The sequence below is a fragment of the Muntiacus reevesi genome, chromosome 10 (assembly GCF_963930625.1).
Source record: "Muntiacus reevesi chromosome 10, mMunRee1.1, whole genome shotgun sequence".
NCBI classification, from domain to species: Eukaryota; Metazoa; Chordata; class Mammalia; order Artiodactyla; family Cervidae; genus Muntiacus; species Muntiacus reevesi.
In genome coordinates, this window is record NC_089258.1 from 49,891,466 (window position 1) to 49,907,220 (window position 15,755).

General features: G+C 41.1%; 1 protein-coding gene across 2 annotated transcripts in view; it reads right to left on the reverse strand.

Annotated features, from left to right (window-relative positions):
* Nucleotides 1-8,037: 8,037 nt before the first annotated feature.
* Nucleotides 8,038-15,755, reverse strand: part of ASB5 (ankyrin repeat and SOCS box containing 5) — a 40,754-nt gene continuing 33,036 nt past the window's right edge. For both annotated transcript variants that reach the window (XM_065947465.1, XM_065947466.1), the window contains exons 3-7: nucleotides 14,588-14,695; nucleotides 13,744-13,894; nucleotides 13,460-13,594; nucleotides 10,994-11,185; nucleotides 8,038-9,956 (exon numbers count right to left, since the gene is read on the reverse strand). In XM_065947465.1, the coding sequence (XP_065803537.1) occupies nucleotides 9,829-9,956; nucleotides 10,994-11,185; nucleotides 13,460-13,594; nucleotides 13,744-13,894; nucleotides 14,588-14,695 (714 nt within the window). In that variant the 3' untranslated portion in view covers nucleotides 8,038-9,828. The remainder of the gene's footprint in view (nucleotides 9,957-10,993; nucleotides 11,186-13,459; nucleotides 13,595-13,743; nucleotides 13,895-14,587; nucleotides 14,696-15,755) is intronic.

Sequence of the window (15,755 nt, forward strand, 5' to 3'; positions counted from 1 at the left end):
GCGCCGTCTGGGTTTCTATGGCAGCACCGGTGGGGGCGGGGCCTAGTGTGGGCGGGGCCTCAGCGCCAACGCCCCGCCTCACGGGTCCTCCAGCTTGGGGTCCTACCACCCTGGGTTGGTGGACGCGCATCCCTGGTCCCACTGGGAAAGGACTCGGTTCCAGGAGCTTAAACCTTGGGCGGAGCTTTCAATCTCCGTTTTACCCTTTAAGAAGTAACCGATTTAGAACACTCACTCCCATCCGACTTTCTCTTAGAAACTGACATTTTGAATGTTGTGGTTTCTGTAGTCAAGCATTTTGAGGAGGTTGAAGACGTTTCAGAAGACAAAGACTGTTTTTGTTTGGAAAATGGAAACAATAGAAGTTTTGTTCCAAACTGCCAATGGAAAAAAATCTTCAAAATTAAGATGAATAGATGCTTAATGTCTACAAAATTTAGTGTACCTATTTCCTTAATTATTACATTGTGTTCATAAAAATTGCATAATATTTGAAGGCAATTTGTAAATTAGATCATCACACTTCACAAGGATGCCCCAGTGTGCATGATTCATTCATTCATTGGACAAGTATTTACTGAATCCTTGCTAGGCCCTGAGCTAGTCACTTGAGATTTATCAGTGAAAGATATAGATGAAAGAAAAAAAGATTGCAGACCAGGCACAATTATAAATTAAATATTTGCACATCAGAGTTATTAACATCTTTTAAAAACTTTTACAGTAAAAGATAAAAATCAATGTGGTTCATAGATACATATTATTATGCAAGATAAAATATGGGATAGACTTTAGAGTAAGGCTATATAGTATTTCACTGAATGTTTATTCAATACATGTTTATTAATATAGTAAACCAATGTGAGTCTGTATATGGTGAAAAATAAAAACCAGAAATGGGGTCTTACAAGGGTTTTTTCTTTACCCAATATGTTTTTCATGGATAATTATTTCATTCAGTGAATTTTTTGAGGAGTTATTGTTCTGTTCTTTGCTGTGCACTAGATCATCACTATTCAATATGGTAGCCACTAGCCCCATGTGGCTGTTCAGATTTAAATATTAACAAATTAAAATAAAGTGAGTAACACTGGCTACATTTCAACTTCTCAGTAGCCACATGGGACTGGCTAGTGGCCACCGCTTGGTACAGCATAGACACCACGCTGTCATTGCAGGAAGTTCCATTGGGTGGCTTATTTATAGAAGGTACAGAGATATAAATATCTGAAAAGTTCTACCATGGTAAAAATATATTAGTGTCAGGGAGGAAGCAAATAATTTGGCCTGAGGGAGTGTAGGAGTCCTCTCAGAGGAGGTGACCTTTGATGTGACTTTATTATAAGGCAGTATTTTGAATCGGTTAAGACACAGGCTTTGGAGCACCAGCCCTATCTTTTATTAGTTATGAGATTTATTATGCGATGAGTTATTTATTTTTATTTGTAAAAGATGGAAATAAATAGGATATGCCTCACTGTGTTGGGCTTAAATCAATAAGGGCTGTGTTGGATTAAATCAATAAGTTAAATGAATGAAGAGTCTGGATCAGTTTGCACATATCACAAGGGCTCAGTACGTTTAAATATTTCTGAGATGATCATGGAAATCTGTGGAATGAAGAAGAAAGGGGACGGCTTCACACGGAGTTACTAGTGTGAGCAGAAGCAGTTGATATCTATGATAACCTCAGATACACAGGTGACGCCACCCTTAAGGCAGAAAGCGAGGGGGAACTAAAGAGCCTCTTGAAGAAAGTGAAAGAGGAGAGTGAAAAAGCTGGCTTATTCAACATTCAGAAAATGAAGATCATGGCATCCGGTCCCATCACTTCATGGCAAATAGATGGGGAAACAATGGAAACAGTGAGAGACTATTTTCTTGGGCTCCAAAATCACTGCAGATGGGCAGCCATGAAACTAAAAGATGCTTGCTCCTTGGAACAAGTTGTGACCAACCTAGACAGCATATTAAAAAGCAGAGACATTACTTTGTCAACAAAAGTCTGTCTAGTCAAAGCTATGGTTTTTCCAGTAGTCATGTATGGATGTGAGAATTGAACTATAAAAAAAACTGAGCACTGGAGAATTGATGCTTTTGAACTGTGGTGTTGGAGAAGACTCTTGAGAGTCCCTTGGACTGCAAGCAGATCCAACCAGCCCATCCTAAAGGAGATCAGCCCTGAATATCCATTGGAAGGACTGATGCTGAAGCTGAAACTCCAATACTTTGGCCACCTCATGCGAAGAGACTCACTGGAAAAGACCCTGATGCTGGGAAAGATTGAAGGCGAGAGGAGAAGGGGATGACAGAGGATGAGATGGTTGGATGGCATCACTGACTCATCGGACATGGGTTTGAGCAAGCTCCGGGAGTTGGTGATGGACAGGGAGGCCTGGAGTGCTGCAGTCCATGGGGTCGCAGAGTCAGACGACTGAGTGACAACTGAACTGAATGTAGTGTTTCCTTTGCTGAGCTGTATTAAATTCTACCACTAGGGGGAACTAGAGAGAGAGAGAGAGAGAGACCTGGAGGCCAGAGGAAGGGAGCAAAGCAAGGCTGTTTGGATGAAGGTCACCAGGGCAAGAAAGCTTCCCTAGGTAGCGGCAGCTGGGGTCAGTTTGCAGTTTCTGTCCCCACTCTTGGAGCAGGTTTCATCGTAGTCTCTTACAGGTTTCAGTGACCACTGAGAAGGGCTGACGCTCAGAAGGCTGAGCCCCAGACTCTACACTCACATCCCTGCTCGAAGTTCCTCAGGAACCAGCACCCGCTGTGTTCTCTGCCCCTTCAAAAAGCCAATCTCTAGGGCTTTCCCTCCAAGTTCAAGGCTCTCCGAACTCCTGCTGCTGCTGCTGCTGCTAAGCCGCTTCATTTGTGTCCGACTCTGTGCGACCCCATAGACGGCAGCCCACCAGGCTCCCCCGTCCCTGGGATTCTCCAGGCAAGAACACTGGAGTGGGCTGCCGTTTCCTTCTCCACTCAAAAGTCCTGCCCCTTCCCTTTGCCCTCCCTCTTGCACTAGAGGTCTGGCGACAACAGAGGACGAGATGGTTAGGTGGCATCACTGACTCAATGGACATGAGTTTGAACAAGCTCCAGAAGGCGGTAACGGACAGGAAAGCCTGGCGTGCTGCAGTCCATGGAGTCCAAAGAGTCATGATATGACTGAGCAACGAACAACAGCAATAACTAGAGGTCTATCTCTGTTAATTTAATCGTCTCATTTTAGTTGTTTAGCTCTTCATTATCCATTTAACCATTTCTTGATGTTAAATTATTGTTGAATTCACGAAGTTACTTCTGTTTCCCTGATGAACAATGCCTGGAGTGTGGTCTCCCTCTACCACTGGCTCATCTCCATCTCACGAAGGCAGCTGAAGAACCTGCTACTCCTATTCATCAGATCCATGGTATCACGAATAAAGTGGGCCAGCCGGATGTCCTGGGGGATGTTAAGATACTCAAAAACTTCTGCTGATCTTGTGGCAGAGAGCCAGAAAATTGATTTGACCTAAAGCAGGATGATGAACTTGCCCTACTGCTCCTGCTAGAAGAAAGCAAGCCACTTTGTGTGGTTCTTGCAGATTGTTACAGAGGAGAGAAAGTATCAGATCAATAGCAGGATAACAGTTGTTAGGGACTGTGGCGGTTTATTCCAGTAAAGAGTCCTCAAACAGAAAAGCAGCTGTGACTGAAGTTACCTCCTGATGAAGTTCAGAAATCCGCAGTCATCCTCCAAGGCCCAGCCAACTTCCCACATAAGCCAAACAGCTAAGTCAATAGCTGTTGTTGACCTCTCACATGTCAAAAGAAAATTCAGAGAGCATACTTGATATGAGTATTTTCTTGATCGAGAAGCACACTTGTCAGAGTTGCAGCAGAAGGAGCTTAGAAGCTGACTTTCAGCAATTATAGTGCAGTTTATAAAGTGTGTTTGTGTGAATACAGTCAGCCCTCAGACCCATGGCTTCCATAACTGTGGATTTAACCTGGCTCAGATAGAAAAATGTTAGAAAACACAATTCCAGAAAGTTCGGAAAGGCAAAACTTGAATTTTCCTCCTGCCAGCAACTATTTATACAGCATTTGCATTGTATTAGGTATAATAAGTAATCTAGAGATGAGTTAATGTATACAGCAGGGTGTGCATAGCTTATAAGCAAATTCCACATCATTTTTAGTAAGGACCTTGAGCATCCTGGGATTTTGGCATCCTCAAGCCTTTAAGGGGTGACTGTGCACTGTTTTCTATTGTGACTGGTTACTGGGAACTTACACTCCTTTTCCTTGGTTGTAGCCCACTAGCTAGGAAGCTGTAAAGTCTCATTGGTAGGAAGAAAGCTTAAAGTTTTGTTTAAGGTTGGAATCAGCATTTGGGGACATCGGGACAGCTTAGGCTTTAGTTAAGTGACAGTGGGAATTTGGTCTGGGGGGATTTTCAAGCTGTGGTCTCAGTTTTGATTTCTCTACACCACACCTCTCTTCCACTGTGAAGGCGACGGGGTCCAGACAGTGGGAACCGACTCTATTCTGCTCAGCCAGGGCCATCTGTGCTGTTCTGGGCATAACCAGTCCCCCACCGCACCCCATCTGCTTCTGCCCACAGGGAGGGGAAGTCTCCATCTCCCGAGTCATACAGAAGGATCTCTTGATTCTCCTCCTGAGCCCTCCAACCTGGACTGTGTCCATATTGAAGTGACATTTGAAAAAGCACCTCTGGTTATCCGTCTGGTTCTTTTAATGGGACAAGAATTACCTGAGAAAGCTCCACGTGACTTATCTGTGGAGTCCTATCCCCAGGTCACAGGTGCGAGGCCTTGCACCAAGGCCTCAGACGTGGAGCCCAGAGCCAAGGTCACCCCTGGAACTGACTGAGCCCCATTGTAACTGCAGTCAAAGCCCCCTGATCCTTACCAGCCAGCTTCCTGACCTCAAATTAGGTAAAAATGCCCACTGTGGCCCCTTAACCAGTCACCTAATGCCACCCTTCCAGCAGGAATATTCTCTGTCTTGAGGCTATAAAATTTGGCTGCTAGCCTATGAAAAGCATCAACCGGGAGGTCGGCCAGCTGTGCTCACAGCACCCACATTATCTCTGCTCTTTGGTTCTTAAACCCACTGCTTTCTGCAACATTCTGTGTCTAAAAATTCCTTTCCAATCCGTGCTCGGACTGCAACATCACCCAAAGATGAAAACGTGCCTTCACATGGATGTTAGTCACTGGAGTATTTATAGTGTCACAGCAGAATCGGAACAGAATCAGAATAAAACTGTGGGGCCCACTGTTGAAAAATTAAGCATTTCAAGATGACCATTAAGCCAACCATGGGATGCTCTGAGTGTGGGACCCTGGAACAGGGTCGAACCCAATGTTCCTAAAGTTGGCATATGTGGCTGGGTTGACCATGTAATTTTCCTCCCATGCACAACTCAAGAAGTTTGTGAGGTTCCTTTTAATACCTTCAGTTTTTTGGTTTTTTTTTAAGGAGACTATAACAGAGTCCAGAATTACTGCTTCCCTTCCCCCAGACTGAGACCATTAAATTGAGTCCTTCTTTTCAAAGTCATTTAGTGCCTAAGGCCTTATGCCTTCCTGTACATAATGGATATGAATCTGCATAATAATTTGAAACATAAAAATGTAAAATGCTGACTTCACTTTGAGAGGGAGGCCTCAAAAATTATGAGCTAGTTAGGAGAATGCTTCTGTTCCACCCTTGAATTGTGTTTGAATTGTCCTGTCCCTGAGAATTAATATTTGTCCTTGGGAAGTGTAGAACTGTGTGTGTTTGTGTTTAACTTACCTTCTGGGTGATGCTAGGACCAGATTGGACAGATCCAGAGCTGAGGCCCATCCCCCATGCTCTGTGGGTCAGTCACTACCCTGGGGGAAGGGGACCAGTGATGATGGAACCCCTTCTCCTTATAATGGGGCAGGGGGTGTTGGCAGTATGAGGGGCAGCTATTGGAAGCCTGAATCCTGGCCCCAGACGGAACTGCCTTCACTCTCAATAGTCCTGGGTTCCCTGAAGTCCAGGGTCTGAGAGATGGTGTCAAGTCTCAAATGCTAGCTTGTCCCTTTTGAGGAAGGGACAAGCTAAGAATCCTGCCTTGGGCACAATGAATGAATGATATGGAGAGATGGAGTCACCATTCTCCCCTGCCAAAGAAAAAACAAAACAAACAAACCCAAACTCTTTAGAAAAATCCCTGGCGTAGGGTGTTAGTTCTGTCTTGTCCCTGGTGCAGGAGGATCAGAAGCAGGGTTTTCTGCACGCCTTTATTCCTTGGTCTAGAGCAGGACGCCGGTACCACATCTCCCTGTCCTCCAGTCCAGCCTCAGCTCCCCCCTGGGGAAGAAACCCTGTTCCTCCTTCTGCACGTTTCATAGATTATCTGCCTGCATGCCTCACCCTGACGAGGCATGATTTTGACAAGGGATGAGCCGGGGAGGCGGATGTTCCCGACCCAGGAATCGAACCTGGGTCTCCTGCCTTGCAGGCAGATTCTTTACCCACTGAGCTATCAGGGAAGCCCTGAGGGGGGAAAACGGTCTTCCTGTGATGGAGCCGTCCTGAGAGCGAACGTCCTGACTCATTGCGTCTCCCACCCCGCATCCAGCAAAGCCTCTCCTGGTTGTTACCAGGGTCTGTGCCACCCTGAAGCACAGCCTTTCTCTCCTTGAGCCTTTGGGAACCTGCATGGTCTGAGGGGTGAATCACTGGCATGACCCATTTGTGTTGGGACTCAGAAACACTGAACTCACCTGTTTCTCGCAGGCGGACCTAATCCACTGCACTTAGCGGTTCCAGTGGATGTTTCATTTTATATATTTAGGTCATTTATATTCCTCAAAGGGCACCCCTTTTTTTTGTTGAAGCCCTAGAGCAGATAGAGAGGTAACAAGGCCTGAATTTTCTGAAAAAAATTTGCTCCCAAAAAAGACTGAGAATGATTGTTAAGGCTTTTAAGAGAGAGGGCAAACCTTAAAGCAATTATAAATAAGAAAGTAGAGAACTTAGAGTAAAAAGGTGGGAATAACCCAAAGGAGTGGATCATTTGTTTAAATTGTTGGTAGTAAATGGAGAACCAGTCACCTGGCTTCAGGGCTGTCTAAGGAAACACAGTGGATGCTCTTGGACCTTTTCAGAAGAGGCCATCCTTTCACACTGTGTTTCTGTTTACTGATTTCTGAACATCTGTACTCTGTGGTTACAACAATAATAGACATTAAGTACTTTTTCCTACAAAAATAAATGTGTTCAGCACAGCGCATTACTCCAGCATTTATTTCACAATATGTCTTTAATCTCGTGTCAAATACAGATGGTCCCCGACCTACTGGTTTTTCGACTTTAGGATGACCTGAAAAGCATGTGCCTTCGGTAGAAATCATACTTTGAGGGTTGCACCTGGGTCTCTGTCCCAGGCCAGTGGTCGCCTGTCCCACCAGATTTCTCGATGCTGGGCAGGACCCGCCGCTCCCAGGCAGTCCCCTGACCACAGAACCGAGCAACTGATACACGTGTCACCGTCCTAGACCCAGACAACTGCCTACTTTTCACTGGCAGTACAGTATTCGGTCAACTGCATGGGATAGTCAACACTTTATTATAAACTAGGTTCTGTGTTTGATGATTTTGCCCAACTGTAGGCTAATGCACGTGATCTGAGCACATTTAAGGTGGGCCAGGCTGAGCGCTGATGTTCCGTGAGGAGGTGTATTAAATGCATTTTCAACATATGATATTTTCACCTTATGATGGGTTGATAAGAGGCAACCCCATATTAAGTATGGTATAGGACTATCTGTAGTATTTTTTTTAATTTTGCCTTTGTAGAATTTTGTCCTTGGATCTTTACACATATATGTAAAAAGATTTTGATTAGAGGAACTTCACGGTGTCAGTTGGCATTACGCCATACTTACTGCTCCTGATACAGTGATTTGAAAACCAGTGGTAAATAAGACTAGGACAATTGAATCATATTCTCCATTACCTTCCATTATAAAATCAAATACTAGTTAGAACAGAAAAAAAAAAAAACTGGTTTATTCCAGGGATAAACATCACACTTTAATATAGTAACATACATATGATACGTTTAAATTAGAACAGTTCTTTGATACGATAATCATACTCAAGCTAATATACAAGGTACCAGCACTCCAAAACTTTCCAGGTGTCAATTTTTATTTTAATATTTGATATTTACTTCTCTTACTGACATAAGACCAATTAAGAGGGATGCCTTGTACCTTAAGATGACTTCTTGCTCAGGAAAAATACTAGTAGACACTGTTTCACTGAAAAGCAATTTTAATATGATTATGTTTAATAGGGTTACTCTATAATAAAAAAGGTTAAATGCATATTATTCTGAGGATATTACAAATGTATTAAACTGAGATATTTTGTAAAACAGACAAATTTAAAAGTCTCTAGCCACATAGAAGACATTTTTTTAAACAAACATGCCACAACCTTATTTTGACTTTTGAAAATCTAGAATGATTCTTTAAAAATGTAGTCTTAATAACTTTGGGGTTATATACAATAATAGTTTATTTCCCACAGGTCTCTGGCAGTCAGTCAAGAATTAAGTAAAAAGGAAAGGCCCCAGGCTATCAAAATGCTTTATCAAAATTTGATAAATTTATAGGACTCATCCAAGTATTTTCTTCTACTTTACACAGTGTTATAAGTATCTTATTATCTTATAAATTCAAACAGTTTAAACTACAAAGTAGACACAGAGAGGTTTTTTTAAATATTTAATTTTATTTTTTAAATTACTTTTTATATTGCACTCAAATACATTAAGCAGAAGAGAATAAGCCCCCACAGAGGAAACCTTCTTATGTACAGCATCCCTTTATAGTCTAGTCTATGCTGAGCCTGGAAGAATTAGAAACACCACAATGAAGGTCCACAGATGGGGACTTTCCTAAAGTTTCTATGTTTGCTAAGTAATACCCTTTTTCCTTTTCTTTGAAAACCCCACATTTTAAGGCACTTGCTATCTTCCACTTTCTACAGCCTTGGGCCCCCCTGATTCCTAGAGTGTGACCCAGGGCCTCTTTATCAACTAGATATGAAGTTCATTTTCCTGGTCCAAGTCTCACCAGCTCCCAGCAGCCTCTGAATGGAGGAGGCTGGGGTGATACATGTAAAAGCACAGAAGAGAGACCCTGAGAGACCACTCATGAGTAGGAAAGGGTCTTCAAATACACTGAGCAGGTGTGTAATGTTCCAGACTTCTCAGGGTGAGAGAGTTGTAGTGATCATTCTAGTCCTGCCAGTTTCTGAAACAGGTTTACCTAAGGCAGTGAAGTGATCGCTGGGACCTTTGCAGGAAAGGGGCAATTTGTCTTTTCTTTACTGAATTGATCATTATAATGATAAGTAAACAATGAACATAGTGGGTTTCCTGAATGACAGTCATGTTTATTTCAAAAAATATATGAGCTGCTCTTTTCTAAACTATACTCATATTTTGTATTAATGTCAACAATACAGAAATAATCAATTACAGAGGCCAAAACTTAAAAGCATAAACATTAATTGAATATAGACCTTCAAAAATATATGAATACTTTTAGTAAGGGTTCACATAGATACTTTAAACATATTATAGACCCAAAACAGTAAAAATGCATAAAACATACTATGAACTAGTACACTTTAACTAAAATTGCTATTTCACTTCTTCCTGGGTGTTCTCATATCTCTACCATCTGTTTAGCACATTTTAATATGAAATATACACTATGCAGATGAAATAGAAATTTCTGATTTTCAGACATTTAGAATTATTTTACTCCCTTATCGATACTGTAAGAAATTCTGCAACAACGTTGGCAGCTGGAGCTGTGGGATAAGGTGTAACCTTGGTCTACCGATGTAGTTTCTGATACAGAGTCTGCAGAGCTGGCATAGAGAGCTTGGGGTGGCTGTAAGAAGCGTGAAAGTATTTGTTCATTAAAATCAAAATGGATTTTTCTGGGTTGTAAGACACATGAAATCAAACCACACAAAAAACCAACAGAGCTTTGCAATAAATTAGGGCAGTATGACCATCGTGTGTTTGTGCATGCTCAGTCTTGTCTGACTCTGCGAGCCCATGGACTGTAGCCCGCCAAGTTCCTCTGTCCATGGAATTTCCAGGCAAGAACACTGGAGTGGGTTGCCATTTCCTCCTCCAGGGGATCTTCACAACCCAGGGACCGAACACAGCAATGTAAGCGTATACTTTACCACTACACCACCTGGGAAAACCATTAACCTAGGGAAGTTTATATAAGCATATGTATTGCTTTTATTTGTAAGACTTTATTATAATTGAGATATAATCCATGCATGTTCTTTAAAATATTTTAATCTTTGGGCTTCTGAAATTATTGTTGTTTATAAAGCCTCATAAACAAGGCTTTTTGCTTTTTGAAGGAGACATAAATCTCCTGCTTTATGAAGGACATATAAATCAACAGCTCCAAGAAGTGTTATGCACTAAAGGGGTAATTAAAACAAATTATTTTTCTCAAATTAGGTTAACTATTTAAGACGAAGCAAATTTTACTCTAGTGTCTACCCCAGGCTTTAGAATTTCTGTTTTAGAACAAAAATGCATCATGATTATGTTTCTATAACACACTGTAGATGATGCATATCCTTATAAAATGGGGCATATTTCAAGATATATATTAAGAAATATATATTTAAACAGAATCAACATATTGTTTACTGTCAAAAAATAATATATTTAACTTAACTGAAAGAATACAGAATTTAGGGAAGATGAGAACAAAGAAAATCAAAATCCTCATGATACCTTCTTTATGGATGCAACCCAAGTTAAAAAGTTATCTTCCTTCAAAAAATATTCCAAATGTTATGCCATTGTTATTTTACATGCCAACAAAAGGTCTTCTAATTTCATCTATTTCAAGCTCTTCAAAATGTTTTTAATGCCCTCATAGATTCTTCTTACCTTCATGCTGAAGCAATAATCTTTCCACCAAACTATTAGAAGTCGCCACATCGACAGGTCGCAGAAGATCTGTGTTTTTGGCATTGATGTCCGCTCCAAATTCTAGCAGTAAGTTTACAATTTCCGTACAGGACTGTTGAGCAGCAGCGTGTAATGGAGTATCCCAATATTTGCCTTTTTGTACATCAGCTCCTGCACGGAAATGAGGAATGATGGTTTGTGAGACGAATCACCTACCTCAGCAAGGGGAGGCAGATGTGTCAGCCACAAAGAGGACCTCAGTTCTCTACAATGAGCTGCTTCTTTGTATGCAGTATATATGCACATGCAGATTTCATAAATATACTTCATACATACATGTATTAAATCTTAAAATGCAATACACCTGGATGGACAGTTCACACTTCCGTTAGGTCCTCTAATATTTTCCTCTATGCTTGAAAAATCTCATAATTATTTTTTTAAATTTTACACAATTCCCAAAGTAATCATATTAACTAGTATTTACAGTGCACAATTAGGTTGACATAATCATTTTCCTCACAATGGATCATTCTTAGGATCATTTAAGAGCTTATTGTTCTTATTCTTTTCATTTATTTTAAGACAATAGAGCTGTTTGGTTTCTTGGAAAACTTAGGACTGTAGATATGTGAGCTCTTTGGGTAAAATGTATACAAATTTGTCCCCCTCTCACTCAGACAGTTTAATTCAATAAGTATATAAAGGTGCTGAGCCTTTTAAATAGAAAAGCACATTATATTTCTGCATGCAAAGTAAGTTTTTTAAATGCTTAAAATAAAATGTCCTTACATGTTAAATTATTACACAGTTATTTTATCTTGGTGCAAACCCCTGGCACATGGTGGTCATTTGACACACATGCAATGAATATGTGCTGTTTAATACTGTAAAGAATAATGATCCAATTTTCCAATACATAAAAAGTTACAACACCAAGACAAGCCTGTTAATAAAAATCCATTAAGTCCTTCTCAGCTCTGCTTTGTGACACCATCAATAAAACCGATGATATTTATAAGAAGCAACACATTTCATGAGTCCCTCTATGGCCCTCCTGATACTCTCAAGTTTCAGTAAATGTATTTGTTTTCAATATTTTTAAATCGAATATAAAAGATTTAGTGAAAAAATTATATTCCAAAACAAAGTCTCCACAGAGAAAGCATAAATTTCATTGGTTATACCAATTTTATGGGAGATCAGAGACTGCAAATAACAACCAATCCACAATTACTAACAATACTGCTTCAGCTTGTTTTTTTTTTTTTTTTTTTTTTTGGCCCAATATAATATATTGGGAAGAGAATAACATTGCAAGCAAAATAAAGAAGGTTGTAAAGAATAAATTCTTCTGGTTATACAAATTTATGGGTGAACAGTGCCAGAAAATAACAATCTGCCAGCCATTATTAGCAGAACTCATGTTTAAGACTCTTACTAGGTATAAAGAGAAAGAAATAGTGGATGCAGACACTGCTTGAAGAAGTCTATAATTTAGCCAAGATGAAGTGAGTAACAAATAAAAGAATTACTAAAAATATACATGACTTCCCTGGTGGCTCAGATGGTAAAGAATCTGCCTGCAATGTGCAAGACCCAAGTTCTATCCCTGAGTCGGGAAGATCCCCTGGAGAAGGGAATAGCAACCCACTCCAGTATTCTTGCCTGGGAAATCCCATGGACAGAGGAGCCTGGAGGGCTACAGTCCATGGGGGTCACAAAAAGTCAGACACGACTGAGTGACTAACACTTTCACTTTCATATATCAGAGTCTGAATGAGTGTCATAAACATTAAAAGCCACAGAAATCCATTTACTCATTTTATCTATATTTTGAGCACGTGCCACATGAGAGGCACTGAGCTAGAGGGAAGAGTTGATGGAAAAAAAGATCTAATTCATATCTTAAAAGGGCTCAAAAAAAATTAAAAAAATAAAAATAAAAAAGGGCTCGCAGTCCTAGAGTAGAAGATACTACATGGTCTCAGAAGATTATGAATAGTTTCTTAGGGGCTGAAGCTGAACTTTAAGGAATTGGCTTATTTCAAGAAAGCGAAAGGGTATTAAGTCTTTTTGGGTAAATTACAAACTGAGGCAAAGTCTTGAAAGACAAGGTTACCTAAGCAGTTATAATCCCTAACGTTTCTTTTGATAGGTTTGTTCACAGAGATAGAGATCTTTGGCACCATTATATCCAACCTTGAGGATTTTAATTTTATGACCTTTTATAGGTAGGACTTTTGGAGTTTTGAGGTCGAGTGGAGTTACCACAAATGTGCTTCTTTTTATGGATTTTAGAGTTATAGGTGAGGATGCTTAGAATAAGAACATTTTTATCCATAAGGTGTAATTTTTAAAGAAGCTTATTTAGAAAAGTCAACATGAAGCTGAAGAACCACTTGTGTGTACAGACAGAATGGAAGATGGGGTATAGAAAATTACCAGCGTAAAGAAGCTTCCGGACGCAATGGAACTGCTGAGACATGCAAGCTACATACAGAGGGGTTCCCAGATGGGGAATGTCTTGGTCAACATCTACACCCCAGGATATCAGGATTTCCAGACATTCGTGGTGACCTGCCAACACAAAGTACAGGTGAGCTTGAGTCTCCTGAAGCCCCACCTCCAACACACAGCTGCACCCCCAGGCTTCTCCCTGCAGCCTTATTCACTGTGCCTGCGGCTGAAGGGACTTTTCCCCTGTCACTTCACCCAGCCACAGTCACCTTTGCTGGCCGCCTCGTGCGTAGGGGAAGGAAGGCAGGACTCCAGCTGGGGCTTGGCGCCATATTCCAGGAGCAGTTCTGTGCAGCTGGTACTGCCTTGTGAACATGCGTTGAATAAGGGGGTCACGCCGTCTATGGTGATCGCGTTCACCTAGACCAAACCAGAGCTCTGAGAATGAGAGTCACAGAACCACTCGCCATTCGCTGTCAGGCATTCAAAACAGGTACGTGTGTGGAAACAGATATTAACTGAGAAGGAGTGTGCAGTAAACGTAACAAAGCCTATTTAAGCTCACACACACATCCGTAAGCGGAGCTTGAAAATGCTAAGGGATAAATGGAAATATGAAGTGGTGGATAATGCACAGGAGTGGGCATGAAACTAGTGGAATTCTGGGAATAAATACTCTAGAATCAAATACACAGAAATGAATTAAATGATTAGGTACTTTGTAGTTAGGGGGGAAAAGGTACAAATGTAATAGTGATGAAGCCACTTTGCTGGGTTGGCAGCTGAAATTGGAAATCCTATTTCTGAGAATTTATCTAAAAAAATAAATTCAAAAGATGAGCAAACATTATAGCTTAAAGATGTTCATCTATTGTTACTTAGAATCGCAAAAGCAGGAAATAGCCTAAGGGATACTCCATACCCTGCAGCGTGCTACGCATTCTTTTACAAAGATTGGAAGTCGTGCTTGGAGTGCTAACAGGCAATTTGAGAGCTTTCTTTTTGCTCTATTTTTGAAAACTACTAAGAAGGCAAGAGAAGCAAAATGAGGACTTTGCCTGCTTCTCTCAGGCAGCCCATGTGGGACGGGGAACGCATTCCAGGAGTACTTACGTTGGCTCCAGCTTGCAGAAGTGTCCTGGCACAGGCCACGTGATCTCCAAGGCAGGCTTCATGTAATGGCGTGACATGGTCTATGGTCACTGCGTTGACATTATAACCCTAAATATGACATCAGTAATTTTGAAACGTGGGCAGAAAGTCAGAGAAAAATCCCCTGTGTAACTGTCATTAGAAGGTGATAGCAAAGACCAGAACACCTCAGGAAAATCTGGTTTCAGATTAGCAGGCACGACCAGTTCAAACACCCAGAGCCATGCAGCTGTGAGATCCCCTGAACCAAATTGTTGTAACTATCAATATTGCATCCCACACAGCCTTAAGTGGTTTGTCCGACAGATTCTGAGCCACCTTGACATATTTGGGGCAGCCCGCTCTGAGCCACATCAACTAGATTATATGCTGGTGGTTAACAAGTCTCAATATAGAGTCAGTTAGATGTGAGTTTGAAGTGCCATAATGCAGTATTTTTTAAATTCGGATTGCTACTCTAACCTCTAAATATATTGGTACGATTAAATGAGATGATACATGCAAAGCAAAAATGATTAAAATGCCCAGCATACAGAAAATGTCTTATTTTATTATTCAATCAAAATTAAGTAAAACCTAAATATTTTTATTCCAAATAAACTAATGATATCAGTCTAAAATATTTAACTGTTGCTAGGGAAAAAAGTTCCTTGCCTTCCTGCTATATTTGATAATTCACTCTATGGACAATCATACTACCACCATCACAGGAAGATTTTTGTGGCCAAAGCCCCATAACATCTTACAGGTTACCATGATCTATAATAACACCAGGAAGGACACGAAGAATCTTAAAATGAATGCAAGAAAATAAATGTCATCCCAAATCTTTGCTACTAGCGAGTGGCAATTTTTAAAGATCCCTTGAATCACCCTGTCAGAGGTTTCAAATTGGCCAGTCCGCAGCCAGACCTGGAGAGCTGATTACCAGCCACTGCCCACATGGGTGACCGATGACAGAAGCCTCTGCAAGGGTTCTGGCTCCATCTCACAAGGGCTCCGGACACAGCCTCTGACCCTTTTGACTGGCCTGTCTGTGGACATGCGCTTACAAATCTCCTAAGACTCTTCTCCTCTCCAAGAACTGCATGACCCTTTCAGAGGGGTTGCCCCTCAACAGTTAGTGATG